General features: G+C 34.5%; 1 protein-coding gene across 5 annotated transcripts in view; it reads left to right on the top strand.

Annotated features, from left to right (window-relative positions):
• The window catches only part of MTX2 (metaxin 2), a 69,885-nt gene that overhangs the window by 13,421 nt on the left and 28,467 nt on the right, over positions 1-27,997 (top strand). For 2 of the 5 annotated variants that reach the window (XM_055289822.2, XM_063644800.1), the window contains exons 1-3: positions 9,197-9,251; positions 15,040-15,087; positions 16,034-16,080. In XM_055289822.2, coding sequence (XP_055145797.1) covers positions 9,212-9,251; positions 15,040-15,087; positions 16,034-16,080 — 135 coding nt within the window. In that variant the 5' untranslated portion in view covers positions 9,197-9,211. Of the gene's footprint in view, positions 1-9,196; positions 9,252-15,037; positions 15,088-16,033; positions 16,081-22,391; positions 22,516-27,997 lie in introns of those variants that run through there. The other 3 variants (XM_055289821.2, XM_055289823.2, XM_055289824.2) reach the window with 2 other exon arrangements.

Genomic DNA, 27,997 nt, shown 5'->3' on the forward strand with positions numbered 1-27,997 from the left:
TACATTGTAATTGGTTATCTATGGAACTCTCTAAAGCTAGTGATGCCTGCTCGAACATGCATGCATATACAAATACTCCTTTATTCTCACCAAAGGCCTATCATATGGAAAGATTGAGGATGGAGATAAGACAAGTATAGTTTTCAAATACTCTGTAGATAGTTTGTCTGTGTGTCTTTGGTTAGGAACCACTGAATGATTAGGAGAGAAAGTGAATTCTTGAGTTTACACTGTTCAATTGGTACCCATTGTTGAGATGTTATCCTTCCTTAAATTGGTTCAATGACATTATTTTTAGAGTTATAGCAGTTTTGTCTTGTTTTGTTTTGTTTTGTTTTTGCTGTCAGATATCTTTCAGGCTTTAGATAGCAAAAGACCTGCTTGTATTTTCTGCAGAATATGTTTGTGGAGTACCTAATTTGTGCTAGGTGCTCTGCCAGGTGCTGGGGGTACAAAAATAAGTAACAATTCTTGCCTTTCATGAGCTTATATTCTTTTGCAGAAATAGATCATTTTAATATGAAGAGCTATATCTATAGTAGAAATCTGCACAGAGGTATCTAGTTTAGTAAGCCTTTGCTGAACATTTTGCCTCCCTTTCCTCAAACTGCGTTAAGGGTGTTAGGTTTTTGGTAAATATCTAAACTCGTCTCCATGCCCCCTACCTTCTATCTGGCATGCTTTGGATTATTTTTTTGGATCTAATTCAGATTTCGTCTCCTTTTGTGAATTCTTTCCTGTTCTCCTCAGGCAGATTTAGTTATTTCTTCATGAATATTTCTATAGGGCTTTATACACACTTTTGTTCTGATGTGTATATTAAGAATTATTGTTTGAAAATATACTGTGAGCTAGAGACTTTATAGGGTACTTACATAGTTTATCTACTTTTTTTTTTTTTTGAGATGGAGTCTTGCTCTGTTGCCCAGGCTAGAGTGCAGTCGCACGATCTCAGCTCACTGCAGCCTCCATCTCCCGGGTTCAAGCGATTCTCCTGCCTCAGCCTCCTGAGTAGCTGGCATTATAGGTGTGCACCACCACACCTGGCTAATTTTTGTATTTTTAGTAGAGACGGGGTTTCACCATGTAGGTCAGGCTGGTCTCGAACTGCTGACCTTGTGATCTGCCCACTTTGGCCTCCCAAAGTTCTGGGATTACAGGCATGAGCCATCACGCCTGGCCAATCTAGTTTTATTCTTCCAATAACCTAACAAGATAATTAATATTTCCCTCTTTTACAGTGAGGTAATTGAGACAAGAATAGGCTGATCAGTTTGGCCAAGATAACTCACACAATAAGTTGTAGAATTGGGAGGGGAAGCCAGGTATGTGTGACTGAAATGTATGTTTTTTCCCTACACCACCTGTATTTGCTTAATGTATTTTAGATGGTTATGTGTACCTTAGTCACTCCTAATCCCACCTCCCTCTTTGTTCTTCACCTGCTCAACAAAATTAGATCCTAGAGGGCAATGACAGTTTTATATTCATCTTTGTCTTTGTATTATAGTTGTGGGTACATTTTGGATGTTTATCACCTATTTGTTCATTTAAATGCCTTTAATATTTTTTAGGGGGAATCCTCTGAGCATTTTCTACTGTGTTCTCATATTCATAAGGAAATTCTTGACCCTTATCTCATTTCCTGTTTCCTTCTTCTTGGAGAATCTTGCAGTTTTGTCAGCATTTCAGGTGGTATAATAATAAGTCAGGTTCTCTGTGGGGGATAATTTGTTCTATAACTAGCTGGGAGGAGTGAAGGAAGAGGAATAGAGTTTTTTGGTTAGCTAGCTTGATATGAGATAGCAAAGTATATGTACAGTACCTGGAACTATAATCACATGGTAGATACTTAAAAAAAATAAAAATAGGTGCTGTCATTACAGTGATTGTATTTGGTTAAATGGGAAGAACTACTTAGTTTGAAGGATATTTGTTTTCTATCTCTATAGTTTGAGAACCATTAAACTATTGCACTGTGCAAGTTAATGTTGTTGAGGTCTGACAGTTGTGTGGGGCTGTTTTTGTATCTGTTTTTTGGCCAGATGGATTAGACTTTTACTCTTAACCAGCTGTTTTTCTATAGTTCTGCTGTTGATCTCATATTCATTTTTAGTTCTGAGAAAAGCTCATAGTATCAGTGCTTCTTTTTTTTTAAATTTCAGATTACCATTTTGAAAATGAAAATTAAAAGTTTGAGTAACTACAAGATTCTTCTCTGTTAATTTATCATAATCATATGTAGTTGGCCTGCTTTTTATTGGAAATTAATGAAAAATAATGGATTTTTTTACTTTTTTTTTCTTTCCTTTTTGTGATGGGGTCTTGTTATGTTGCCCAGGCGTGTCTCAAACTTCTGGGCTCAAGGGATCCTTCTGCTTCAGCCTCCCAAGTAGCTGGGACTACAGGTGCACACCATCATGTCCAGCTATGATGGATTATTTTTATAATGGATCAAAGTCTAAACGTAACCGTTTAAGAACATGACACATACATACTTATTAAGAAAGAATGGAAAGTTTTAAATTTGACTTGTATTTATTTACTTTACCCTGAGTTATTGGGTTGTTGGTGCTGTGAATTTGTTTTCTTGACCCTTGTTAACCTATAGAAGTTTGTCAGGTTTACGAAATTGGTCCTCGAATACCATTTTGAAATTGATCTCTAGTTACAAATAGATAGATATCACAACTGATACTCATAATTACCAACTTATTTTTACTTTCCTTATTGAATACTTCCAATGGAAAAACTGTCATGTTACCACTTTGATTGCAAAATAAATGTGACCTGAGTTCTTTAATCGTAAAGGCTTATTCTTGAACATTATAAAATAGCAACATGTTACTAAGGCATGTTTTAAAACATGGCTTTAAGCCATAGCCACAATGTTTAAGGAGAAAAAGATGGTCAAAAATCTTCTTGAAAAAAATTCATCTACACACATCCTTACTACCATTTTCTCTGAGGTAAATGAATGAAAGAGATAAAAAGAACATAATCTTATCTCAAGTGCCATCTGTGTCTCTAGGATGGTCTTTGTTGTGGTGTTCACAGACCATCTGCATCAGATTTACCAGGAGTGCTTGTTAAAGGTGCAGATTTTTGGTCCTCATCTCTACAGTATCAGAACTTCTGAGTTGAGGAAATACATAACTTTATCAAGTTCCTCAAGTGTACAGGAAGAGTTGAGAACTACTGTTGTAAGATAATTGTAATTCCTTTAATTCTAATAATTATTACCCAAGAATGTTTATTTGTGAGCTCTGCAGGAGGTTAGCTAATTTCGTTGTGTGTTCACTGACTGTAGAGCCACACTACTTGGGTTCAAATCCTGGCTGCTGTCAACTTACTAGCATTATGACTTTGGACAAATTACTTATGCTTGTGCCTCAGTTTTCTTACTGTAAAATTGGGAAAATAGTAATGATAGTGTCTACCTCATAAAGTTGTGGAATGTTTATGTCAGGCACTTACATGTACAGTAAGTACAATAAGTCTTCTAAGATTTTCTGTTCAGCTTTCTTGAGATATAATTTACATACCCTTTTAGATTTATAATTCAATGATTTTTAGTATATTTACATAATTGTGTGACTATTACCACAATCTTTTTTTTTTTTTTTTTTTTTTTTTTTAGTTTTCCACTCATCTCTGCAGTTACCACAGTCTAACAGTAGCTTTCCATCACCTCCAAAAGAAACTCCTTGCCCATTTACAGCCACTCTTCATTCCCACCACCAGCCTGAGTCAACCACTGGTCTGACTCAGGTCTGTTTCTGTAGATTTGCCTCGTCTGGACATGTCATATAAATGGAATCTTAAGTTTTCTTTTGTGTCTGGCTTTTTTTAAATTGGGCATAATGCTTTTTGAGGTTCATCCATGTATTCATGTTGTAGCATGTATCAGTACTTACTTGGTTATTTCTTATCGCCAAATATTATTCCATCATATGGATATACTGCATTTTGTCTGTCCATTCACCAGTTAATGAACATTTGGGTTGCTTTCCTTTTTGACTATTGTGAATAATGCTGCTCTGAACATTTGTATATAAGTCTTTATGTGGATATTTATTTTTATTTCCCCTGGGTGAATACATAGGAGTGGAATTGTTGGGTCATATGGTAAAATTCTGCGTTTAATATTTTGAGAAATTGCCAAAGTTTTCATGGTCCCATCAGCAACGTGTGAGAATTTTTGATTTCTCCATATTTGCTAAACATTTGTTATTGTCTGTCTTGTTGATTATGACCTTCTTATTGGGTGTGAAGTGGCATCTCATGGCGGTTTTGATTTGCATTTCCCTGATGACTAATGATGCTGAGTATCTTTTCATGTTTTTTTGGCCATTTGTACATCTCCTTTGGAAAAATGGCTATTCACATTCCTTGCTCAATTTTAAAAATTGGGTTATGTTGTCTTTTTATTATAGGGTTGTAAGAGTTTCTTACATATTTTGGGATATATGTTGTATGAGTTTTACAGAATCTTAATTGCTATCGTTATCATAATCATCATCTGCCTAAACAGAAGTCTGGTTTGTATTTGACCAGGAGATAGATTCTAGTTATTCTGTAGTTTTATTTGGGCTCCAACGTTGGTTGTGAGAGGGAAGTTCTGCTTTCATTTTTCTGTGTTTTCTATCTTTGTTGCTTTCCATCTTGTGCTTCTAGAATGGCAGGGTATTAAGACCCATCTGCCTTGGGTATTCTACTGTCCTCATTCATTCATTATTACTCACTCTGAGTCTTTTTTTTTTTTTTCCGGAGATGGAGTTTCGCTCTGGTTGCCCAGGCTGGAGTGCAGTGGCACAATCCCAGCTCACTGCAACCTCTGTCTCCCAGGTTCAAGCGATTCTCCTGCCTCAGCCTCCCAAGTAGCTGGGATTACAGGTATGCGCCACCACACCCGGCTAATTTTGTATTTTTGGTAGGGATGAGGTTTCACCATGTTGGCCAGGCTGGTCTCGAACTCCTGACCTCAGGTGATCCACCCACCTCACCCTCCCAAAGTGCTGGGATTACAGGCGTGAGCCAGTGTGCCCGGCCCACTCTGGGTCATTTTAATCTTTTGCTTACTACCTTGTTCCAAATGAATGGGTTGCTGGAGATAGTTGTTTGTGGAATATTATTTGAGTTATTTGCTGTAGTTCAGTACATTGGAATTCATTTGGTGTTTTGGAGGTTATACACTGTTGTGTATGTTTTTTTTTCTTGGTTTTTGTATAATGTGTAGCCCAAACAGAATTAAGCCTTGTTATATGTATACCAGATAATATTGTCATAATGAGGTAGACTTCAGTATTTTTTAGTGTTTTTAACTTCAGACGTTGTAAAGGTACACATAAGGAGATAGGCCACATGATACCTCTAAAATAGAAGTGCCTTATGGGCAGTTACTTGGTTTTCTTTATAATTGTGCCTTTAGCTCTTAGAATGGTGCCTGACACTTTATATGCATTCAGTAGATTTATTGAATGAATGATAAAACTGATTTGTAGCTGTGGCTAAATCTACTTTCTGAAATAAGATATATGTATAATTTACTATACATATGTATATACACTGAGTATCCCCAATTTGAAAGTCCAAAATCTGAAAATGCTCCAAAATCCAAAATTTTTTGAGTGCCAACATGATGCTGAAAGGAAATGCTCATTGAAGCGTTTTGGATTTTTGATTTTGGGGTTAGGGTTGCTTAACTGGTAAGTATATAATGCAAATATTCCAAAATATGAGAAAAATCCAAAATTTGAAACACTTCTGGTGTCAGGAATTTTGGATAAGGGATACTCAACCTGTGTGTAACAAGCAATAATGGATATACAATAGACTCTTATGTCAGTCAACGAGTTTCTTTTTCCTAAAAACTTATGATGATATGTAGCCAAAGGAATAGTTCTGGTCTGAATCTTCTTCTAGAAGAGTCTTCTAGAATCTAGGACTACTTTTGTTTTTGTGTCTAATACTTCTCTATTTTGTCCTAGACTATTTGCTTTCTCTTTCAGGATTTCTATTTTAATTGAAGGTAGTCTATATCTTTGTATCTACACTTGCTTGCAAATGTGTTTTTTAAGTAGCCTTACCACTGTGCTACACAATACTGCCTGCTTTTTTTTTTTTAAACGTTTATGGAAATGACAGTGTGACGCTGCACTTCCCTGTTCTCCAACACAAGCCATTTTATGACATAAACACTGATCTCTGACTATTGAGGTAATGGGAAAATGGTTTTAAACACCTTTTGTGGGAAGAGTCACTTCTGCTTACACATCCTGTATCATAACATTAGACATTCCCTATGAAACACTAGCTAAGGGGCATTACAATTTAATAATTTCATGACCATCATTATATAGTGTTATTTTTGACTTGCGCTATAGTTTGCAGGTTGAATTACTTTTGAATTTAATATATAGCCCTTAAAATTTCAGTTTTGATAAAGTCCCATATCATCATATTTTAAGTCTAAACATCTTAAAAATCTATTTTAAATGAAACCTTCATATATTGCCTAAAACTTGATGGGTTTTGAGCATGGTGTCTATGTTGATATCACTGATATCATAGTACTTACGTCTAATTAACAAATTTCCTTCCTTTCTCTGTGTGTCTTGCAGTAACTTCTTCATGTTTAAGAGCTGCCGAATGCTCTTTGAACATTTTGTTATATTAGCAGTATTTGCATTTACAACTTTGGCAGGAAGCCATCCAAATTTGGAGATAGGCTACACATGTTTCTTGCTCCTTTTATATAACACTGTCTAAATAGTCTTGCTGTGCTGAAGAGACGACATCTATGAGCTTTTGGAATCTAGTTGCCTAAGGATAAACTGAGTTTGACTTCATTAGTGCACAAATGATAGGTTTGTGTAGAGTTATTACAGCATTAATCAATTTGATGGATTGGAAATATGACAGAACTGAAGCAGCATGTAATATTAGTGCCTATTATTCTACAAATTATGTCTTCACCTACATTCATATGGCAGAGGAGTCATGTTGTACATCAAGAATGCAGAACTTAAAGAAACAAACAACAGAGGGCATCTCTTTTCATGGCCCTTCTCTTAATCCTCTTATATTAGATCATTGAGAGATGGACTTCAGAATTAGACTAATTTTTTTTAGGTCATAGCACTTTCATACTTTGAAATACCTTGATTTGAATGGAATAAATAGATATATCATCCTAACCTAATATTTAAGAGAATACTACAAGTAATACATAAAGTCTTTAAGAGACTTATGGGTATACATATGTGAATTTATTGGTTAGCAGTCATTTCATTAAAAATGGTAATGGATTAGTAAAGAATATTGTTTTTGTTATATTGGTTGATAAAGCTTAAAAATAGGTAACTTAAAGATAATTAAAAGGAATGAGAAGCAAATACTTATTTTTTTGGGTTGCGGGTGTTGCTTTATCATGTGTGCATTTCTAACATTTATGCATTGTTTATTTTATGGCTTTCAAAAGTTCAAGAATATGTGCCACTTCTTTTTGATTTTACTTTGTTCTCCAACGTAAATACTTATGAGTTTCTTTAAGAAATACTCATTTGCATAAAAAAACTCCCACTAAAGCCTGAAACCTTAAGCAGCATCTCGTTTGCTCCTGGTAAAGAAGACACTAAATATAGAATAATCAGGGCCTGGGCAAAATTGGGAAAAGGGAAGTAGGTAAAGAACTAACTGGACTTTTAATAACTAATTGGATATGCACTTAGTTATGAGGTGCTCTGATATTTGCTTTATTTCTAGGTATTCTTTTTATCTGCAATATAGGGATATATTTCTTTATAAAAATGATAAAAACTTAATGCATCTTTTGTTAGAGAATACTATTAAAATAGTAATTCTGATTTTAAAGAGTGAATTAATGTAGGTCACTAGGAGTACCTTAGAGTAAGTTATTGCTTTAGTATCAAAGTGGTACAGGAATTTCTTTATCATGAAATAATTAATTTCTAAAAGGTGGGTAATTTAATTTAGAACCCTTATAATGAAGATATTAGCTCAAATGATGCCCATATAAAATTTAATCTTGGTTAATTTAAATTTCATATTTTGGCATGTATTATTGTAGATGTCATCTTCAGTTTGGAGCAATTGAGAAGCCAAGTTTTTAATTAATAAACTTGGGACCACAAGAAATTTTCACATTCTAGAAACTTACCTCCTAGAAAGAGAAATAAGATATTGACATAACAATATGATAGAGTAGAAAATGATTTATAAGAAAAATGCAGACTGCTATGGACAGTATAAATAAAGGAGAAATTAGATTTGCTTAGTCCTAAAAGCCTTTTTGATGGATGTGGCATTTAAACTTGGTTGAGAAAGGTATAGGATTTGGGTATATGGTAGTGAAGGAGTATTCTGAACTTAAGGGGAACAATTTGAGCAAAGTCACAAAGATGAGAAAGTATGAAGTTTGTGGGGGAAATTTGAAGTACTCTGGTTGATACAAGGGTCATGTTAGGGAGGTAGCAGGCAGGGATCCCCATTCTCCTCACTAATTCATGTGTGTTCCCCCTGCAAGCTTTCTCCTTGGTCAAAAAGGATGATTTTACCAGAAGAGAGCAAGACTCTTCCTTGCTTCAGAGTACATGAATGACTGGGTTTCCTGCAAAAACTTCAAATAAGTAGTTATTTAATTAGAATGGTGTTCTCCAATGTGGGATGAGATGTATTTAGGAGCAAGGAGTGACTGCTGACTTTGTCTGACCTTGGGGAAGAGAAGAGTAGAGAAGAAGTTGTCCTTTTGGATTTTGTCTTTTCCCAAACCAAGAGATCAGCTTTTTATAAGGTGTGGATAATAATTTTCATGATTCATAGATTTACATATGAAGATAGTTATAGAGCTCATTTCCTAGAACGACACCTACATGGTTGATTTGTAGATTCATTGCCCAGTTTAGGATTTCAACTTTGGGCACTCCTAGGGAATAACTAGTTTTTTTTTTTTCCTCTCATGTCATGCTTTACATGTAATATGTGTGCAAGACAATCCTTTGAAATACAGGAAGAAAAACATGTAAATTAACTATGTATTTCTTATCTTTGCACTAACCCTAAAACTGGAAATCTCTTTCTATACAATGTTTTATATTAAATATATGGTTTACATCAGATGTTACTGCTGTATCACTCCTCAGTTCAACTTGTCTGACAGACAAACTCACTGTTCCCATTTCCATTTCCTATGACTCTAACCCAAGAATCACCATTTATGAAAATCTCATGTCCTTATCAATAAAAATTTGAGCATGCAGGCCTGAGTTTAGAAATCATAAAGTTGTTAATTGCTGAGCCGATATATCATGCACATTATAAAACATACACTAAAAAAGAAAGTAGAGTTAAAAAAGATAAAATTCAAATTCCAGGAATTTTAGGCAACTATTTAATATTTTTTTGAGTTGTGTTGTTGGTTGTAGTGTTGAAGTTGTTTGAGTAAGGTTTATTTTATTTTTTATGTTTTGCCATGAATTTTTCTTATCTTCCCTGCTACATTCTTAGCCTGTATAGTACAGAGTAATAACAACAATGATGATAGTGCTAATAATGAAAACAAATGTTTATTCAGCCAACATTTACTACCTGCTATGTGCTAGGTTCTAGGGATGAAGTGGTAAGCAAAAATCAGACATGAATTCTGGATTGATGGTGCGTACTTTCTCATGGAGAAGATAATCAAATACTTAAATGTAAAAATACAGACAGGGGAGTGCATGCTGTAAGAGCTTGTAAAAGGAGTGTTTGAACTATTAAAGGATGTCAGTGAAAACTTCCCTGAGGATAGGACTGGCTACATAATTTTTAAGGCCCAGTGCAACATGAAAATGTTCAAATATTATTCACTTTCAAGACTGAGACAGCAGAACATTAAACCAAGCAGGGGGCCCTTCCAAGTGCAGGCCTTATGCAACTGCACAGGTTACACGCTCATGAACCTGGCTGTACCTGAGGAAGTGATTTTTGAGCTGAGATGTGACAATACCATAGGAGGATAAAATTGTTCCAGGCAGAAGAAACTGCAGGGGGGAGAGTGCTGCATTCAGAAACTGGATGAAGGCCAGTGTGGCTGGAGTGCAGAGAGTCAAGGTTGGGGATGTGTGTGTGATGAGGTAGGCTGATAGGGTAACTTGAAAGGCCAAGTAGAGCCCTGCAAGCCATGTTGAGGATTTTGGTTTTTATTCCAAGAACCACACATAACTATTGATGTGTCTTAAGCATAAAATTTACTTTTGATGTGGTGAGAATACCAGTAACTTGTACTTTGACAGCATTGGACAACTTTCTTCCTCAGCCTCCATTTCTTACCAACCCCTTTTTTAGAAACGTTTCAGTCTCACCTTCTATGTTTATTCTAAGGCTGTCCCTTCCTTTAGGTGTGTTTAAAATGGCACTTCACACCAGGGTGATAGAAACCGAAAATAGGTAGAGTAGGTGAGTCATGACATTTTACTTACTATTAATGTAGTTTGTGGTCTAAAACATTTCAGGTCAACTGAAGAAAAACTAGTAAAATATAAAAATGTTTTATTATTGTTTTAAAGTGATTTTTCTTTTAAAATGCCACAGATTTTTAAAATGTATATTGTCAGCACCATGATTTTAAATCCTTAATCTCCTCTTTTACACATGCTCAGGAGCAAGGGGTGATTACTGACTTTGACCTTAGGAAAGACAAGTGTAGGGAAGAAGTTGTCTTTTTGGATTTTGTCTTTTACATAATAGGTATTCCCAAACCAACAAATAAGCTTTCCTTCTGTTAGATGTGGATAATAATTTTCATGATTCATAGATTTACATATGAAGACAGTTATCGAGCTCATTTCCTAGAATGATACCTGCGTGATTGATTTGTAGATCCATTACCCAGTTTAGGATTTTCACTTTTGGCACTCCTAGGGAATAATAAACTAGAGTTTTTTTTCTCTCATGTTATGTTTTACATGTAATTTACGTACAATTTATCCTAAAAGGTTATTTTTTGAGTAATTTGCTGATGTCAGCTTGTTTTTGTTTCCTTTTATTTAAAAAACTGTTATACAAGTTAATTGGGTTCTTACCGAAATTTTACTTTGTTAAAAGTTGACAGCAAAATATTTTGTTTCATCGCTGTGTTGGTATGTGTGTTGAAATTCAGTAGCCCTTACATATATGTGTCATATTGTGTGTAACAGCATACAAAACTATGTGTATTTCATTATTTACTTGATGTTTTCATGGCATTATCTCTAAATATGAGTGTAATTTTGTGTAGCCCAAACCAAACTAAACCTAAGTCACATTTGTTATTTATTGTAATAATAACTGTGTTTTTCTTTTTATTCTAAAGCATAAGTAAAAGCAAATTAAGGAGTTCCTTTTTCCCATTCCAGCGATTGCTTTAGAACATTTTAAATGATCAGTCTTAAGAAAAAAATGCTCACATGTATAAATTTCTTTTAAAAAATCAGCCAGAATTGTATATTAAAGTTATTTGTTGCTATGTCACAGAGACTAAAGTAGTATAAACACAATTAGAAATATACCAGTTATTATGTAATTATATGAACTCTGTCACTGATACAGTTTGGATGTTTGTTCCCTGCAAATCTCCTGTTGAAATTTAATCCCCGTTGTTGGAGCTGGGTCCTGGTGGAGGTGTTTGGATCGTGGGGGTGGATCCCTCATGAATGGCTCAGTGCTATCCTTGATAGTGAGTTCTCTCTCTGTGTTCACACGAGATCTGGTTGTTTAAAAGAGAGTGGCATCTCCCCCCCTTCTCTTGCTCCTGCTCTTGCTATGTGTGACACCTGCTCCCCCTTTGCCTTCTGCCGTGATTGTAAGCTTCCTGCAGCTCTCACCAGAAGCAGATGCTGGCACTGTGCTTCTTGTACAGTCTGCAGAACCATGAGCCAAAATAAACTTCTTTTCTGTATAAATTACCCAGTCTCAGGTATTTCTTTACAATAATGCCAATAGCCTAACAGAATCATGTAGGTGATGCACTTAAGTCAGTGATATTTATATTCTCTGAGCTGCTCATGGGTAAGATAGGCAGCTGGTCATTCTTTGTATACTCTACCATTTCTTGTCTACTGCATGATAAACTGCAATTCCTAGCTGCTGGCTATATGGTTTTGTATCAGTCTATTTGCCATCTCTTTTTAAATCATAAGTTCTATTTGTGATGAAAACACTGGATGTTTTGGTAGAGTTACTTTCTGAGAATTTATTTTCAATAATGATTTCTGAGTTGAAACAGTTTATGTCTTAGATTGAGTAAAATATTTACCCTTTTCACCTATTTCCAGCTTTAGATTCTTAATAACAGAGCTTTTGGTATTTGTGGGAAGCTTCTTTAGTCTTATTTGCAGTGAAGTAATATGTTGCAAACTTTCTTTTACTTTCATATTTGTCTTTTGGATGAGATCTGGAGAATCCATGGGGGTGATGATGAAATAACTTTTTTTTTTTTTTTTTTGAGACAGAGTCTTGCTCTGTCGCCCAGGCTGGAGTGCAGTGGCGTGATCTTGGCTCACTGCAACCTCTGCCTCCTGGGTTCAAGCAATTCTCTGCCTCAGCCTCCTGAGTAGCTGGGATTACAGGCACCAGCCACCACGCCCGGCTAATTTTTGTATTTTTAGTGGAGATGGCCATCTTGGCCAGGCTGGTCTTGAACTCCTGAGCTTTTGATCCACCCACCTCGGCCTCCCGAAGTGTTGGGATTACAGGCGTGAGCCACGGCACCTAGCTGATGAATTAACTTTTAGCTGAAATTACTGACCACATAAATTGCTGTTCATAAAAGAACTCTATTATGTTACAGAGTAGTGAAGTAGCTTCTGATTTATCAGAGAACACTTTAATCATATTCAGCATATGTTTAATGCTAGTGTATGTAAAGGTTGGTGCAAAAATAATTGCAGTTTTTGGAATATCATTTGTTGGATTCTTCTTTGTAAAAGCCATAAAACATCAGAATCACCAATTTTAACACAGTAATACAGGTTTAATACAGTTTTTGGGCAAAAACTGCAATACTTTTGCACCAACCTAATACTTCATTGTTTTAAAAATTTGTAATGCATGCCTAGTATGTGCACAGAATAGCTAACCAAGAGTTAAAATTATCACAATTTTAAATTAGAATATCCTGTTACCTTAACATAGATGATAATATTAAGTTGAATAAAACTTTAATTAGCCAGCATGTATAGGGAATTAAATGGTAGGTTTAATCAAATATCTTCTTTCTTTCTACAGACAATTAGCATCAACTGTATGCAAAGCGTAATACAGTGTGGGGTACACAGATGCATATGACACATCTGTGCCTCCAAGGAACTTGATTTCAATATTCTTTGAAATTTTGTGAATTTTATTCCTATGCTTTATTGCTAGTAAGATTAATATAATGCATATAATTGAATCTTTGATGACTTAGAATTTTATAACAAACGAATCTCATTGTATTGTTTTAGTATAGATGTAAGCAATATAGGTGTGCTGACCATACAGTTTATCCTAAAAGGTTATTTTTTGAGTAATTTGCTGATGTCAGCTTGTTTTTGTTTCCTTTTATTTAAAAAACAGTTATACAAGTTAATTGTGTTCTTATTGAAATTTTACTTTGTTAAAAGTTGACAGCAAAATATTTTGTTTCATTGCCGTGTTGGTATGTGCATTGAAATTCAGTAGCCCTTACATATGTGTGTAATACTGTGTGTAACAGCATACAAAACTATGTGTAGTTCATTATTTACTTGATGTTTTCATGGCATTATCTCTAAATATGAGTGTAATTTTGTGTAGCCCAAACCAAACTAAACCTAAAAGTCACATTTGTTATTTATTGTAATAATACTGTATTTTTGTTTTTATTCTAAAGCATAAGTAAAAGCAAATTAAGGAGTTCCTTTTTCCCATTCCAGGGATTGCTTCAGAACATTTTAAATGATCAGTCTTAAGAAAAAAAATGCTTCACATGTATAAATTTCTTTTAAAAAATCAGCCAGAATTATATATTAAAGTTATTTGTTGCTATGTCACAGAGACTAAAGTAGTATAAACACAATTAGAAATATACCAATTATTATCAAATGTCATATATTTAGTTGCTGAGAGCAAATGTAGTCACATTATTAAAATGGGTGATTCTGATGTTTTACGGCTTTTACCAAGAAGAATCCAACAAGTGGTATCCTGATATCCTGTATATTCTGTCAGTGGAGCCATTGCTTCTTATGTGCAGGTGATTAGACAAAATTCAAATCTAGTACTTTTCCCAAAAACTGGGAGGTTGGTAATATTCTCTTTGTAGCTGCAGTCTTCTCTGGATGAGAGATTAAGGGTCAAGTCAAGTTTCATTTCAGGCCTAAAATTATCTTTACTGGCATTATTTCACATTGTAGGTACGTAATACTTCATCATGCAACTTCGCTCTAATTGTGTTTGTGGGGTGGTGTTGGTAGGGTCAAGGCAATGAAATCTTCTGGAATACAACAGGATTCCTCTGTATTTTTAAATACTGCCAGATTGTGGGGAAAGATGGACAGCTTGATACAGATACATTTGATTATTTCTTATAATGTCTGCTTGAAATTTTACTTTGTTAAAAGTTTACCATAAAATATTAAAAATATTATTTCACTACATTTTTTGTAGTGAATTAAACATCAGTATCTTTTTATACATATGAGTAATATTTAGGATATGTCTGTGTTTGAAAGAAGCTAAAGGAATTGTAGCATATGAGCTATTTTTTTTTTTTTAATTCTCATTTTGGATTGGGCAAGGTATCTTCCCCATTAAAAAAAATCACAAAACAATAAGCCAAACATGCTTTTAAAACAAGTTATCTAACCTACTTATACAGGTTACCATAGAATCTAAGATAGTGTGATTAGTTGCCATGTATAAGTCAACCTTAGCAATTGACTTTAAATGCTGTAGGCAAATGTACATGCTTATTAATTTGGTTTGTTATTGATACGTTTTTGCTCTATGTGCCTAATTATCACTGCCTTGTTTCCATAGCTGCAGAACCTTGGCCTGAAAATGCTACATTATATCAGCAGTTGAAAGGTAAGTTCTTGTTCACAATTAAAAATGGCTTTGTATCAAACTATATTTGTTACAGAAAAATCCTCAGTAATACAATTTACTGCAAAGACAATATAAAATGTAAAGAAGGGATTCCCTTGTATAATTTGTCTAGGAGGTTTTACCTAAACTTGTATCTGCCAGTGTAAACCAACTATTCATGGCCTATAAGATCCTTAGTTTATTATTGACTCATTATATTGGCTGCTGTAGGCGGTGTAAAATGATGTGGTTGCAGGAGCAGTTGGCACATTTACTGCACCAATAGCTGAGACAGCAGATTTTTGAAGTCCTGTGGTAAAGTGGGCTCTCAGTAAAAAGGAACTGTTAAAATGTATAGGCTAGGATGGTTCAGGCTCCCTTTAGCAGCTCTTCATATATCATCAGATCATATTATGGACCCCATTTGGGGCTTAGCAGCCTGCTACAGTTGTCAGAAGACTGCAAAGTAATGAAGACTAATAGGCAGCAGCCCTAGTCTTCTAAGCATGGAATTTTTATTGCAGCGAACTTGTCATCTTTCTTTTGTGTGACAGACCTAGACACACTGTGCAATATTAACTGCAAGCTGGTTTTATATTATTGTGAATGCTTTTAGTTTTAACTAGAAAGGTTTCAGCAGATTCTACTTAATTTTAATGAAGAAGAGCATTTCTTGAAAACTTGAAAAATGAATTCGATTTTAAGTGAACAATTTTAATTACATTGCTGATAAAATGAGATAAGTGATCAAATAGTTTTAGAGGAAACTGTCCTAGTTTATCATTATTCATGATAATTTAATCAAAATTATAATTATATAGTAACATTGATATAAAACTTTAGAATTTAGTGGTAGCGATACCTTTGAAAAAATAGAAATACTTTTTAAAAATAAAAATATTATATTCTACTTGGTTAACAGTTATGCTTCATTGTATTTCCACAGGGGAGCAAATTTTACTTTCTGACAATGCAGCTTCTCTTGCAGTGCAGGTAAATATGTAAATAATGTAATATCTTTTTCACCCCCTAGGTGGTTTGCATCATTTTGAGTTGCAATTATATTTTTCCCCTTCCAAAAAGTCTGATACTATATGTTTAGATTTTTTCTGTGTGATTTACCATTATCTATATAACATTGCTTCTTTGTGAAGAATAATTTTATTATGTAATAATATTCAGTTAATTGTCAGTATATAAAATAAAAATTATTATTTTTTTAGAAATCACTTTTATGTGCTAGGCGCATTCTGTGTCTTAGTTGTTTTGCTTTTGGCTGGATATGATGGTGTTGATTATTTGGGGTGATATGTTCATTTGTGGACTCACAATTATTTTCTAATTCGTTCAGATTTATTTATCACATATTTTTAAGCATTGTTTTGCTCATTGCACTCACTGGCCTCTAGCTTTTAATCTGTTTGGTAATCTTGTAGCAGTGTTCTGGTTCTCTAGCCACTCCTCATATATTTATTGGTTACATGAGTGTTTATTATCCCCAAAACCATTTATGAAATGTAACAGCTCTTCAAATTGTATATAACATTTGTATAATCCAAAAAAATTAGTGCCCCTGTAAACTTTAAGCTACATTATAGGAAGAATAGGATACTTGGGGATGGTTTGCTTAAAAAACAATGTTTATGATGTAGGTTACGGAATTACAGTTATCCAAACATTTTACATATTTAGCTGCTATTTACTTAGCTTGTGTAGTTTAACATAGGACTGAGCATGTAGACTGTATCCACTAAATGTCTATTGTATGAATGGTTTATAAGTGTGGTAAAAGTAATCATGCCTTGATAACCAATGTAAAAGTAAATGATTTTCAATCTTTATATCTTTGGAAAGACAGTTTGAAGGCACTGTGAATATTTTAGTTGAAGCACTGATTCTTAACCCTTTTAAAATTGCTGTTTTGGGGATAACCCTTTCAGGATCTGGCAAAAGCTCTAGAACATTTTAACAGAAAATATCCCCAGGCTGTTCTGCATGTGGTTTCAGTAGGTTTACTGATTTCCCTGCTGAAGCTATCTGGATCCCCTAGGAAGAGCCCCTAAAACTACATAATACTAGTTTAGGAAGTGCTGAAGTAATTTTCATCAAATAGAAAGGTATTTTGGGTAGGAATAGACAGTGGTTTCCAACTGGGCAGCTCTTTAGTACTCCCCCTACCGCCACCCTGTGACATTTGAAAATATTTAAGTGTTTTTGCTTGTCAAAATGGTTGAAGGGTTGAGTGCTATTCTCATCCATTGGGTAGATGCCAGAGATGCTGCTAAAAATCCTAAAACATACCGAGTAGTCCCTGCACAAGAAAGAATTATCCAGCCCCAAATGTAAATAGATTTGTCAAGGTTGACAAACCCTGGAATAGATGGGTTAGCCAGTTTTCAGTACAAACCAAAATACCAGTATATTACCATTTAAAAAAACTAACGTTTTAAATAATCCGGAGAAGGGAGGAAAAAATAAATCTTAGTGTGTATTTTATTTGTTAATTCTATTTTTATGATTTCTATTAATTTGCTTTCTCATGATTTCTCAAATCATAGTTGCAATTAAAAATAAAACCAGAAAAAAGGATCTTTTACAATGTAGAATTTTCCTTAACCATTTCAGTATTTTTATCCTACATATGTCACTTGGATGATAAATTAAGCAGCATATATTAAAATTTCTTGGTTTTCTTCAATATTCTTTGGCTTGACAGCTGATAGTAGCCATGACTATAAATGTGACTTTTCCAGATATCTGATGTAAACTTTATGGAGTAATTTTCTTCTATATAGTGGGCCAGCATTCTTTTAGAAGAATCAGTTAAAGGCCTACATTTGATGTATAAAATTGATCAAAACAATGTGACAGGTATCCACAAACTGGATTATTTTCTAGAAGATACCAGATATCAAACATCAGATATTTTAATAGTCTGCCAGTTAGGCCATTAGGAAATTTAAATTTTACTTAACACATACACTTGGTGTTTATTATACCTCTGAAACTAAGTGATTAGGTCTTTTTGGACTCTAAGAACTTTTATGATTTCAGTTTAAAAATAATTTTTTTTTTTCCTGTAGCTATTTCCCCTTAGATTTGCTTTCCTTCACTCTTGTATGTTGAGTATAGTGAAGTATTAGTATAGCATGTTTCTCTGGTCCCTTGAGCCGAATGTGTATATTTGCAGTATTGTTCTCACATGCACACACTAGAGAGACAGAGAGACAGAGAGAGAGAGAGAGAGATCTTCCATTCTGTACTTGTGCTTTGAAGGACTTAAGCTTATGCTGATTGGAAAAAGTAACTTTGATAATAATTCTCTGTTACCCCCAAATCCAAACCAGCCATCTAATAAATACACAATGTTGGCCACATTTGTGATTTGAAATTTTCTAGAAGCCTCATTTAAAAAAAGTAAAAAGAAAGAGGCAAAATGTATTTTAATAATATGCATTATTTTACCCAGTATATCCAAATATTATTTTAATATGTAGCCAATACATAATTTATTAATGGGACTTTTTATATTAAGTTCAAAATCTGATGTGTATTTTACACTTACAGTACCTCTCAATTTATGCTAGCCAGATTTCAAATGCCCAGTAGTCTCGTGTAGCTAGTGGCTTTTGTGTTAGACACTGCAGGTTTAGAATACAATATGAGCAAATACATATATGCTCTCAAAGGTTTTGGCAAAAATTATTTTATTTAAGAAGTTTGTGTCTATTGATTGAGTATATGCTGTCTTTTATAGAAGATTCCAATTGGTATCTGTTTCAAAAACAGCAAACCCTAAATAGAGCTCTTTGTTTCAAGTTTGCTCAAATGTAAAATAGAAATATAATAGAAGCTATCCTGTTGGGTAGGATAGGATTGAATATGTTAACATATTGAATATGAGGATTGAATATGTTAACGTACGTAAAGCGTACCTGGCATAAGGTAAATATGCAATGAATGCTGTTTATTACTTCTTTCTCTCCTAATTCTTTGAAAGAAATACATGTTTTCAATGTCAGTAAGAGGAATGGAAGCTTGCAGCCTTGATAGTACCTGAAAACACTAGAGTAATTGAAAATAAATGTTATGTGTAAGAATCTTTTTTGGACATGTTTGTGTTTGTGTGAACATTAATTTTTGTAATCATTCTTTATCTAAAAATTAATATTGAATGCTTTAATGCAAACAAAATTTTGTTGATACTGAATAATATATTTTAAAACAGTATTTATTGAATACGTTTATTGTATAAGACACTGTATTGAAAGCTTTTATGTGGAGCATTGCGTTCAATCCTTCCCATGACCCTAGTGCACAGTACTATTATTATCCTCATTTTAAAGATGTGGAAACTGAAGCTCAAAGATGCTTCGCCCACATTCATAGAACTCACAAATTGTGGAGATAAACAGAAAACAACAACATTGGTTGAGTGCCACCTGTGCTTGTCACTGTGCTGAGCTCTTAATTCATACTAACCCATTTAATCCTTATAACAACTATAGGAGGTAAGTGCTGTATAAGGTAGGTATCATAAATAATCCTTTCACACAGCTACCCTATGAGGTAGGTACTATTATTATTCCTATTTTCCTACAGATTAGGAAGGTAAGGCAGAGAGGTTAAACAGTGAGCTCAAAGTTACATAAATAGTACTTGGCAGAGCTGGAATGCAGACCCAGGAAGTCTGGATCGACAGTCCACACTCATAATACTTTGCTGCATATTGGTCTAGCCCAGTGATAACAGATATTGAAGTTTCACCTAACAATAAGTGACCATTTAATCACAAATTATTTCTGACATTTCTTAGTAAATTATATCTTATGATTAATAGTTTACGTTAAGGAGAAAAAGAACATGTCTTAGCTTTTGTATCTTTGAAATGGGATAAAGATAGTCTTACCTCTATAATATTATGGAGCTCAAGTTAGGTAATGAATGGGAAATTCTTTTGAAAAAAATGAAAGGAATAGGAATGTAAGATGTCGAATACAGAATTAGTGCCTATTTTGACTTCAAAGATTTATGTACATATTTTGTGAGTGTCCTTATATAATAAAATGTTACTTTCTAATAAGTTTTAGAAGTCCAATGTGCTATCTGTTGTGCAACAGAGACTTTCGAGTAAGTTTTGGAAAGAATTTCGCTTTATGTATGTGAAGCCAATTTTAAAAATCTGGTGGTTTTTTTTTTTTGTACAGCTTAACCTAGATGTTATAAAAATTTGAATTTGTTTTTTAGAGTGTCTCAAACTGATGATCATTATTAGAATATTACATGAATAAATAATCTTACTTTGTCCTTTTTACTTCAAGTAGGAATAGCATTTAAGGTCAAGTCAAGGAGAATGTCCTTGTTCCATTTAATAATTTTACTTTTTCTTACTCTTTGTTAATAAATACTTTTCTCTAAAAATGAAAGGGAAGACAACAGAAAAAAACTATTTTATTTCTGTTGAATATAGTATATAATTTAAAAGTCAGCATTTTGTTTTGTTTTGTTTTTTTGAGATGGAGTCTAGCTCTGTCGCCCAGGCTGGAGTGCAGTGGCATGATCTCGGTTCACTGCTGGCGTGATCTCCCGCTCACTGCGACCTCCATTTCCCAGGTTCAAGTGATTCTCCCACCTCAGCCTTCTGAGTAGCTGGGATTACAGGTGTGTGCCACCAAGCCCAGCTGATTTTTTTGTATTTTTAGTAGAGACGGGGTTTCACCATGTTGGCCAGTGGTCTTGAACTCCTGACCTCAAATGATCCACCCACCTCAGCCTCCCAAAGTGCTAGGATTACAGGTGTGAGCCACTGCACCTGACCAAAAGTCAGCATTTTTATAGGCCCCATTAATGCTGGATCATGAACACTCACATTTCAGATTTGATGATAAATACTTAGCTGACCCTTGCATTTTCCTTTTAGCAAATGATGCTTTCTAGAAGGATGTATTAATTATTGGCTAGTGATAATATCCAAATGTAGTGTTTGGGAAAGAGCAGGAGAGAGGAATATCTGTCTTTCTTTTGAGGCTGCAGGTTGATTATTGCCTTAGAGACAAAACTTTGAGTGTGAAAATACAGCTGCTGTAAATTTGTCATGTCATTTAAATGGCCATAGTGGACAGCTACCTGCAGAATTTTAGAGGAAATGATTTTGAATTTTCAGTTTGGTTGGATACATTCTGTTTTAAATGAGCTGTTCAGGGTTTTATGCCGTTTTAAAGGATCAGTTTAAACCTGATGTAAATAGAAGTTGGATGACATGAGTGGACATATTTTAATAAATAATATAATATTTTATGAAAAACATTTAAAAAATTGACAAAACTTTATTAAAGCCTCATAAAGTATAAAGTTTTAGGTTTTTAAAATTTGTACATTCCTCTCAATTTGATTGTCCTCTGTCAGATGAGGCTTCTGAATTCACTTTCAGGGTTAGGTGAAGGAAAGGAAAGCTAAGGGATAAATAGAATTTAGTGAACATTTATGAGATATAGAGACTTGTAAAATCCTTTTCAGTATTCCAGACAAGCAAAGTGGAGGCTGCAGATGTTTCTTTGATATCACTGAGTTTAAATTCTTCAGACTGATTGTCTTATATTACATTATTATAGTTTGTGTGCCAGAAATGTTAAAGCATTTTGCTGATTTATGCTCATAAGACCTTGGATTATTTCAGTATATAAAATGTGATCTTTATCAAGATAATTGTGAACTTAAATTGCAAATAGAATCTAGCAGATTAAAAAACACATCTCAATATTAGTTTCTCAACACTTAAATGGCATGGTGTATATAAAACATTAAAATTAGTCAGTGAAATAGAATTAGGTGGCTATAGGAGTTGTTGTTTTTAGTAATTAGTGAAATGATGTAAAATGGTTATAAAGGGTAATGGTTTACTGATATAAATATGTATTTATTTATGTATAACAAAAATTCACGCTCCTGCAGTTCTGAGAGATTGCAACTTAGAATATCAACTGTATACTTTTTTGTTTAAAAAGTAAATGGCAAGCAGGATTTTATAATTTGTTGCTATTAAACAGAACCATAAAGATATAGTAGTAAGATGGAAAAACAACAGCCTTTTTTTAAAACAGAACAAGGCTAGAATTTTTCATTATTAGATATACAATATCAACATAATCAATCTGGCAGCATTATATTTGAGCTGAAGATACACTTAAATTTGAGGCCATACACTACCCTGTGTGAATGAAACATCTTTCATATAGTTCTAAGATGAAATTACCCTTGAATGAATAGCATCTTCATTTATCTTCAAACCCCTTCTGTGCTTTTAGTGAATCTACTCTTTCAACATCTGCAACAAGAATTACATTATACCATTATACCAGAGTACTTCTGCAGTGTGAAATAGATTGGTTTGGAAAATGAACCTGGCTTTGCTATAAATTACATTCACAGGTACAAAGGAATTTGTTATTTTGTTTAAAATAGTCACAAATATAATTAAGATCTTAATTTATGTTAAACTACAAATATGGCTATTATGGTAACTGGATTAGGGACTTAATCTGTCACTTCAAGAATGATACCTAACACTTTTCATTTATAACCTTAGATACATTATTTCAATTACAGGGTCTGCAGCTGTTTGATATAAAAATGAATTATTTTATAGATAGATTTGTTCATGGTTTTTAATTTTAAATCATGCCTCTTCAGTAAGGTAGAAAATAATTCTTCAGTTGTCACAAATTTTCCTTTGTGTCTGGTTGAAAAAGGATATGAATTAAAATTCACGATTTTTATTTTGTGTCCTGAAAATGGCATTGCATGCTTGAGAATAGTCGTTAGTGAATTCTTACATAAAATATTTCAAATTTAATTAGGAAATGAATAGAAGCTTTGTCCTAAAGAAGAAAAACCTGAGGTCTGCTGTCTAAGGATAGCTTTACCTGGTTGGACTGAAAATGGATTGCTACCTATCTAGAATTTGAATAACTTTGTTCACGTGACTTACATAAATTTAGAAGCTGTGTTTATAACCCCTCAAATCCCAGGGTATTAATCAGTGTAAAGCATCTAATCTTTAAAAACTTATTAAAGGCAATTCTTTAAAATTTTGAATTACCTTTATATTTTTATTGGCAAGCAATGCTGATTTTATTGCTTAGGTGCAACTAAAGAGAGTGGGCTGTGTATCTAACTTGAAAGACAGATGTTCATTTTGTCTTTGGAATAGAGAAGACGAAAGAAGACAGTTGGTGCTGGTCATTGGCAAGTGTTTCAGTATTGAGTTACTATTAGTTAATTAAAAAGAAATGAATATATGTTCCTGACATCTGCTAGTTCATCCTAAGAATTTTAATTTTTTTTTTGTTATTTATCAGTTGGGAATTTTTTTGTAAGTAACAAAATTTTAAAGTATTCATTATAGGAGCTCAGAAAAAGAATATATATATATTTTCCTTTTCTCCCCAACTGTTCATTGAGTGCTAACTATGTAACTGGTGTTGTGTTAGGTTATTGGGTTACAAGAATTGTTCTTTCTGTACTTTTGACTATTTTATAACTCTTGCTTAATTTTGACCCTACAACTTGATGAAAGTTGTAAACAAGATAGACGTGGTCTGTATGTACTAATGAAGCTTATATTCTTGGGAGGAGGGGCTTTTATCAGTTCATTTATCGGTTTTGTCAGCATGTTACTTATATGTAATTCTCACAGGGAAAGCTTATATCTTTCTCTATTCTAGTTGTCTTTTTTGTTGCTTTCAGAAATAACCTGATTTTTTTCTGTAGCTGTCAGATGTTGATGTATCTAAAATTGACTCAAATATTCCAGGAGTAGTTCCTAGGTGAGAGTTTTATTAAGGAAGGTCAGTATATGAAGTGATATGTCTTCAAATGTTCTCTCAAATAACATTTCATATTTTTTGGTAATAAATTCACTCTCTTTAAAGCTTTTTATGCTTATTGAATTGTGTTTTCTGATTTCTACATAGATCATTATTACTATTTTTTATACTTTAAGTTCTAGGGTACATGTGCACAATGTGCAGGTTTGATACATAGGTATACATGTGCCATGTTGGTTTGCTGCACCCATCAACTCTTCATTTACATTAGGTATTTCTCCTAATGCTATCCCTCCCCCAGCACCCCCACCCCCTGACAGGCCCCAGTGTGTGATGTTCCCTGCCCTGTGTCCAAGTGATCTCATTGTTCAATTCCCATCTGTGAGTGAGAACATGTGGTGTTTGGTTTTCTGTCCTTGTGATAGTTTGCTGAAAATGATTGTTTCCAGCTTCATCCATGTCCCTGCAAAGGACATGAACTCATCCTTTTTTATGGCTGCATAGTATTCCATGGTGTATATGTGCCACATTTTCTTAATCCAGTCTATCATTCATGGACATTTGGGTTGGTTCCAAGTCTTTGCTATTGTGTAATAGTGCTGCAATAAACATGTGTGCATGTGTCTTTATAGTAGCTTGATTCATAATCCTTTGGGTATATACCCAGTAATGGGATTGCTGGGTCAAATGGTAATTCTAGTTCTAGATCCTTGAGCAATCGCCACACTGTCTTCCACAATGGTTGAACTAATTTACACTCCCACCAACAGTGTAAAAGCATTCCTATTTCTCCACATCCACTCCAGCATCTGTTTTTTCCTGACTTTTTAATGATTGCCATTCTAACTGGCGTGAGATGGTATCTCATTTTGGTTTTGATTTGCATTTCTTTGATGACCAGTGATAATGAGCATTTTTTCATGTGTCTGTTGGTTGCATAAATGTCTTCTTTTGAGAAGTGTCTGTTCATATCCTTCACCCACTTTTTGATGGGGTTGTTTTTTTCTTGTAAATTTGTTTGAGTTCTTTGTAGATTCTGGATATTAGCCCCTTGTCAGATGGGTAGATTGCAAAAATTTTCTCCCATTCTGTAGGTTGCCTGTTCACTCTGATGGTAGTTTCTTTTGCTGTGCAGAAGCTCTTTAGTTTAATTAGATCCCATTTGCCTATTTTGGCTTTTGTTGCCATTGTTTTTGGTGTTTTGGACATGAAGTCCTTGCCCATGCCTGTGTCCTGAATGGTATTGCCTAGGTTTTCTTCTAAGTTTTTTATGGTTTTAGGTCTAACATTTAAGTCTTTAATCTATGTTGAATTAATTTTTGTATAAGGTATAAGGAAGGGATCCAGTTTCAGCTTTCTAAATATGGCTAGCCAGTTTTCCCAGCACCATTTATTAAATAGGGAATCCTTTCCCCATTTCTTGTTTTTGTCAGGTTTGTCAAAGATCAGATGGTTGTAGATGTGTGGTGTTATTTCTGAGGCCTCTGTTCTATTCCATTGGTCTATATATCTGTTTTGGTACCGGTACCATGCTGTTTTTGTTACTGTACCCTTGTAGTATAGTTTGAAGTCAGGTAGTGTGATGCCTCCAGCTTTGTTCTTTTGCTTAGGATTGTCTTGGCAATGCGGACTCTTTTTTTGGTTCCATATGAACTTTAGATTTTTCCAATTCTGTGATGAAAGTCATTGGTAGCTTGATGGGGGTGGCATTGAATCTAATTACTTTAGGCAGTATTGCCATTTTCACGATATTGATTTTTCCTATCCATGAGCATGGAATATTCTTCCATTTGTTTGTGTCCTCTTTTATTTCCTTGAGCAGTGGTTTGTAATTCTCCTTGAAGAGGTCCTTCACATCCTTTGTAAGTTGGGTTCCTAGGCATTTTATTCTCTTTGAAGCAGTTGTGAATGGGAGTTCACTCATGATTTGGCTCTGTTTGTCTATTAATGGTGTATAGGAATGCTTGTGATTTTTGCACATTGATTTTGTATCCTGACACTTTGCTGAAGTTGCTTATCAGCTTGAGATTTTGGGCTGAGACGATGGAGTTTTCTAAATATACAGTCATGTCATCTGCAAACAGGGACAGTTTGACTTCCTCTTTTCCTAATTGAATACCCTTTATTTCTTTCTCTTGCCTGATTGCCCTGGCCAGAACTTGTAACACTATGTTGAATAGGAGTGGTGAGAGGGGGCATCCTTGTCTTGTGTGGGTTTTCAAAGAGAATGCTTCCCGTTTTTGCCTATTCCGTATGATATTGGCTGTGGGTTTGTCATAAATAGCTCTTATTATTTTGAGATATGTTCCATCAATACTTAGTTTATTGAGACTTTTTAGCATGAAGGGCTGTTGAATTTTGTCAAAGGCCTTTTCTGCATCTATTGAGATAATCATGTGGTTTTTGTCATTGGTTCTGTTTATGTGATGGATTACGTTTATTGATTTGCGTATGTTGAACCAGCCTTGCATCCCAAAGATGAAGCCGACTTGATCATGGTGGATAAGGTTTTTGATGTGCTGCTGCTGGATTCGGTTTGCCAGTATTTTATTGAGGATTTTCGCATTGATGTTCATCAGTAATGTTGGTCTAAAATTCTCTTTTTTTGTTGTGTCTCTGCCAGGCTCTGGTATCAGGATGATGATGGCCTCATAAAATGAGTTTGGGAGGATTCCCTGTTTGGAATAGTTTCAGAAGCAATGGTCCCAACTCTTCTTTGTACCTCTGGTAGAATTCGGCTGTGAATCCGTCTGGTCCTGGACTTTTTTTGGTTGGTAGGCTATTAATTATTGCCTCAATTTCAGAGCCTGTTATTGGTCTATTCAGAGATTCAGCTTCTTCCTGGTTTAGTCTTGGGAGGGTGTATGTGTCTAGGAATTTATCCATTTCTTCTAGATTTTCTAGTTTATTTGCGTAGAGGTGTTTATAGTATTCTCTGATGGTAGTTTGTATTTCTTTGGGATCGTTGGTGATATCCCCTTTGTCATTTCTTATTGTGTCTATTTGATTCTTCTCTCTTTTCTTCTTTATTAGTCTTGCCAGCGGTCTATCAATTTTGTTGATCTTTTCAAAAAACTAGTTCCTAGATTCATTGATATCTTGAAGGTTTTTTTGTGTCTCTATCTCTTTCAGTTCTGCTCTGATCTTAGTTATTTCTTGCCTTCTGCTAGCTTTTGAATGTGTTTTCTCTTGCTTCTCTAGTTCTTTTTATTGTGATGTTAGGGTGTCGATTTTAGATCTTTCCTGCTTTCTCTTGTCGGCATTTAGTGCTATCAATTTCCCTCTACACGCTGGTTTAAATGTGTCCCAGAGATTCTGGTACGTTGTGTCTTTGTTCTTATTGGTTTCAAAGAACATCTTTATTTCTGCCTTCATTTTGTTATTTACCCAGTAGTCATTCAGAAGCAGGTTGTTCAGTTTCCATGTAGTTGAGCAGTTTTGAGTGAGTTTCTTAATCCTGAGTTCTAATTTGATTGCACTTGGTCTGAGAGACAGTTTGTTGTCATTTCAGTTCTTTTACATTTGCTGAGGAGTGCTTTACTTTCAATTATGTGGTCAATTTTAGAATAAGTGCGATGTGGTGCTGAGAAGAATGTATATTCTGTTGAATTGGGGTGGAGAGTTCCGTAGGTGTCTATTAGGTCTGCTTGTTGCAGAGCTGAGTTCAGGTCCTGGATATCCTTGTTAACCTTCTGTCTTGTTGATCTGTCTGATATTGACAGTGGGGTGTTAGAGTCTCCCATTATTATTGTGTGGGAGTCTAAGTCTCTTTGTAGGTCTCTAAGGACTTGCTTTAAGATTCTGGGTGCTCCTGTATTGGGGGCATATATATTTAGGATAGTTAGCTCTTCTTGTTGAATTGATCCCTTTACCATTATGTAATGGCCTTCGTTGTCTCTTTTATCTTTGTTGGTTTAAAGTCTGTTTTATCAGAGACTAGGATTGCAACCCCTGCTTTTTTTTTTTTTTTTTGCTTTCCATTTGCATGGTAGATCCTCCCCCATCCCTTTATTTTGAGCCTATGTGCATCTTTGCACATGAGATGGGTCTCCTGAATACAGCCCACTGATGGGTCTTGACTCAAT

The sequence above is a fragment of the Symphalangus syndactylus genome, chromosome 8 (assembly GCF_028878055.3).
Source record: "Symphalangus syndactylus isolate Jambi chromosome 8, NHGRI_mSymSyn1-v2.1_pri, whole genome shotgun sequence".
NCBI classification, from domain to species: Eukaryota; Metazoa; Chordata; class Mammalia; order Primates; family Hylobatidae; genus Symphalangus; species Symphalangus syndactylus.